This window comes from Oryza brachyantha, chromosome 3, assembly GCF_000231095.2.
Source record: "Oryza brachyantha chromosome 3, ObraRS2, whole genome shotgun sequence".
Taxonomy (NCBI): domain Eukaryota; kingdom Viridiplantae; phylum Streptophyta; class Magnoliopsida; order Poales; family Poaceae; genus Oryza; species Oryza brachyantha.
The window spans coordinates 14,721,961-14,725,901 of NC_023165.2; the positions used below are offsets into that span (position 1 = coordinate 14,721,961).

Here is a 3,941-nt window from a genome sequence, read left to right on the forward strand (position 1 = left end):
GAACAAGAGGGAATAAAAATAATATTATATTAACACAAAAGGAGTACATGAGTAGAAATTATATTTTTGGGTCTGAGAGAGTAGATGTGGAGTTAAAAAAGAAAGTTCTTGTCAACTATACCTGCTTCCAGTTTCGATATAAATATATTCTTTTTTAGGATTTACTTCCTCTGTCCCCAAACAAATCAATTTTCCACTTTTTACATGTAATGTTTGACTCTTCGTTTTATTCAAAGAACTATAATTAATATTTTTATTTTTATTAGATGATAAATCATGAAGAGTACTTAACATGTGACTATTTTTTTATTTCTTAAAAAAATTCAAATAAGATAAATGGTCAAACATTTGACACAGAAACCTTAGAGTTAGCTTACCGTGGGACGGAGAGAGTAGGGTTTAAATTTCAAACCAAAAAATCCTGACTTGTTTTTCCGTAAAAATAGAGGACCAAAATGCCCCTCTGGCTGTCTGGCAGTCTGGCTTCTTCCCCCCTCCATCTCTCTCTTCTTCCCGACACCTCAACTCTCCCTCTCCTCTCTCTCTCTCTCTCCGTGTTCCTGATCCGTAGAGCCACCGGAGTCGCGGCACGGCCGGTCTTCTCCGCCGCTTCGGTTCGCTTCCTCGCGGCCCCGGCGGTCGGCCCAGGGACTCGGCGTGGACGGCTCTCTCGCTCCTCCCCGAGCCTTCCCTCCTCCCGTGCACGGTCGGCGGCGCGCGTGTTTGGAGAGATCGACGGGGTTGGGCCTCCATCTCGTCGAATCGTAGGTACTCATTCTTCACTCGCGGCACTCTCTTCTCCCCCGCGCCACTTGATGAGCCGGCCGATGGATCTGATTGATCATTTTCCGCTCCAATTGAAATGTCCAATTTACTCCGGATTTTCCCCAATTCTCGTAAAGAAAATTGGGAGCGGGTTCAGCTGAACCCCCCATGTTGGGTAATTTATATTCTTGCGTGTATGCACAAGTTAACGAGGTTCAGCAAGACAAGTTTCCTTTTGGTTGTAGAAATGAAGAGGGGACGATGGGTACGCTTTGTTGCACTTCCCTTAATAAATTTTCATGTATGTAGTGCAATTCATTGATGAGAAAATGAAATTCTCGAGAATTTTTAACACTGACACGATACAGCAAAATTGTATTGTTGTTTTTGTGCGAGTAAAATTTCACTTGTGCTAGGTTCGATATATTAACTGCACAAGGTAGAAAAAGGAGATTTTGTTTTATCAGGTTTTACTTCTCTGAAACTTAAGGGTGTGACTGAATGCTCTCTGGTAATGATTACTCAACAACATAACTTAGCACCATCTTTTTTCCTTGATGTTGAAGTTCTACCCTTTAAGCTAACGCATTGTAGTAAATGTTTAATATGGTACTATGTCCAAATCAGGCTGCTCATATCATCTAGTTGTGGTGATGGCCTGTTGGGTCTGGCGTTGCCCAAAGGCCCAACCTCTTGTATGGTTACCCTATTTACATGTTTCCAACATGATTTTGTTAAGATTGGAAGTTTATAAATTTTATCAGCTGCGCACTCTTGTCTTCCATCTTTCAATTGTCTCATTGATCTCATAGATAAGTATAGTTGAGGAATGTCAAAGGTATTTTGGATTGACTGTTCATATTTGTCAATAACCATTTCTTGTTCTGCATTGCCTTTTACAATTTTTCCCATAATTTTTCGTTTCAATACAATTTAATTTAATCATATGTTCTAATATTTTATAGGCACAGTTGGTTCAAGTTTTGGCTATTCAGAAGTCTGGAGGGTGAACGCCATTTTATTTGCTGAAGTTCCCGAATAAAAATGGAGAATGGGTTGCACGATGAAGTTCTTAAAGCAGTTTTCCCTCTATTGGATGGTAAAGACCTAGTATTTTGCATGCTTGTATGTCGACAATGGCGAGAAATAGCAAAGGATGACTACTTTTGGAAATGCATATGTGCACGGAAGTGGCCTTCCATTTGCAAGCAACCACCTTCTGATGCAAACTACCAAAAACTCTATTTAACCTTCTCCAAACCACAAAAGCCACAGCACCTTCCTGTACCAAAGCTCACGTTCGAGGATCTTGTGTTTTACATTGATATGTGGCTGGATGGATCACTCATCTTCTCTCGAGCAGTTTCAGGCTGCATCCTTCGAGCAGGTCTACAGGGTACACCACCTTGTGGCATTCCGGATGTTCTTGTAGCACATTTGACTGCTCCTGATTGCATTCTGATGATGGAAGTTGAACCCAAGCTAGAAATAACTATGGAGCCAGCCATCACCGTGTCTGTTCTCGCCCATCGCAAGGATACTACAAAGATGGCCTGTGTAATTAATAAGGCAACATTTGATTACATTGACAGCAATGCAGCACGGGCATTGGCATATGAATATCTCCGGTTTTCACCCAGACACCCTTTTATATCAGACATTCGGGCATGGATGTCTTTGCTTTTCCTGTACAAAGGAACAAACATCATCGAGGTATTTGGTATTGAATTAGATTTTTGTGATGCAGCAAGGTCAGATACTGAAATTCTTTGGCTCTTAGACATGCTTGATTGGAAATAGAAGGTTTTTTTTTTCTTTGTTGTGATCTGAGGCATGTAAAGAAAGTTCATGGTTATTTGATGTTATCCAGATGGGGGCATGTGTACTACTAAACTTATATACCGTTGGAAATTTGGAATAAATGGTTCACGCCACTCCATGTATGCTTGGCATATTAGAATAAGTGTTTAAGAAAAGAATCCAAGGGATCAAAAAGTTGAGAGTGATTTTCTGTTGCTTAGAGTATATTGTAATAGACCTGAAATTTACCATTTTTTTTAAAAAAAAAACTTGTTTCGTTTGTGGATTTCAAAAAATAGCGTCGAGTTTGTCTTCTACAAGTTGTTTGTCACGCTTCATTTGTTTTCCTTCTCCTCCGAAAGTGTAATTCCTCTTGGTCAAAGAAAAGAAAAGAAAGGAAAGTGTAATTGCCCAATCCGAAAATCTAAGGGACAAATCTGCGTCGTCGTGAGCAAATGGGATTCTCTAGACATGCACAGTACCGTGACTTTAGACATGTTTTCAGTCGTCCGATTTGCAACAAGTGCACGAGATCGATCACTACAGTACTGGTGGACAGCGCATATGATACAGTGTTTAGAGTCAGTATACTGTAGCACAAGCCTCATGTTACTGTGTCTTTTTCACCAAGTCAGAGAATCCGTATTGCGTTATTAGGTCCCTGAACTACCTTCCCCTTCTCTTTGCCGACCCACCCTGCATTTGCCCATTTCTTTTCCACCACCCTGGCATGAGCCAAACAAGACTTGAGCTTGGTCACTCCATGGCTGTATTTGGTTAGGGGAATTAGTTCCGCTGTTTGAATGGTATGGGACTTTGGAGAGGGATTGTAGTGGTGATTTTTGGAGCAAGTTTTCACATTTTCAATATGTAGGGAGGAGATAAAAATTTGTGCCTTTTAAGTATGAGAGAATAGATTTGTGCCTTTAAGTATGAGAGATTAAATTTGTGCAGTAGATCATCACTTAAACTCCAATTTTAAATATAATGTATAGTAATTTTCATTGCTACTTTCAAACAAGTTATTGAGCGTAGAAATGGAACTCAGATGACCAATTTCTTGGTGAACTCTCTCCTGTAACTTTCACCGCCATCGCTTCCCATTTTCCTCTCCGGTGACTATCTCCAACCTCTGCAAAAGGAAAAAAATGTTACCTCATCTGCCTGTTCTCTCTTGCCCCCGGAAGCTGCTACACATCCCACGACTAAAATTGTGGTGGACAAACAATGGAGCTTCCAAAAAAATTCTTTCCAAGTCAATTTCTCAGTTTTATTAACCCGGGACGCTCTTTGTTATTGCTTGAAATTTGTATTTCTTGTTTCAATCAAATTACGATTTTGAATTCTCTGTTACCCTAAAACCACCGTCAGAACGA

The 3,941-nt window shown here is 40.3% G+C and overlaps 1 protein-coding gene across 1 annotated transcript; it reads left to right on the plus strand.

The window, feature by feature from the left end:
- Positions 1 to 522: 522 nt before the first annotated feature.
- On the plus strand, positions 523 to 2,800 carry LOC102700037 (F-box protein At5g39250). The gene is made up of 2 exons (XM_006650140.3): positions 523 to 768; positions 1,731 to 2,800. Exon 2 carries the CDS (start codon positions 1,810 to 1,812, stop codon positions 2,563 to 2,565), a length of 756 nt encoding a protein of 251 aa, XP_006650203.1. The 5' UTR covers positions 523 to 768; positions 1,731 to 1,809; the 3' UTR covers positions 2,566 to 2,800.
- The last annotated feature ends 1,141 nt before the right edge of the window (positions 2,801 to 3,941 follow it).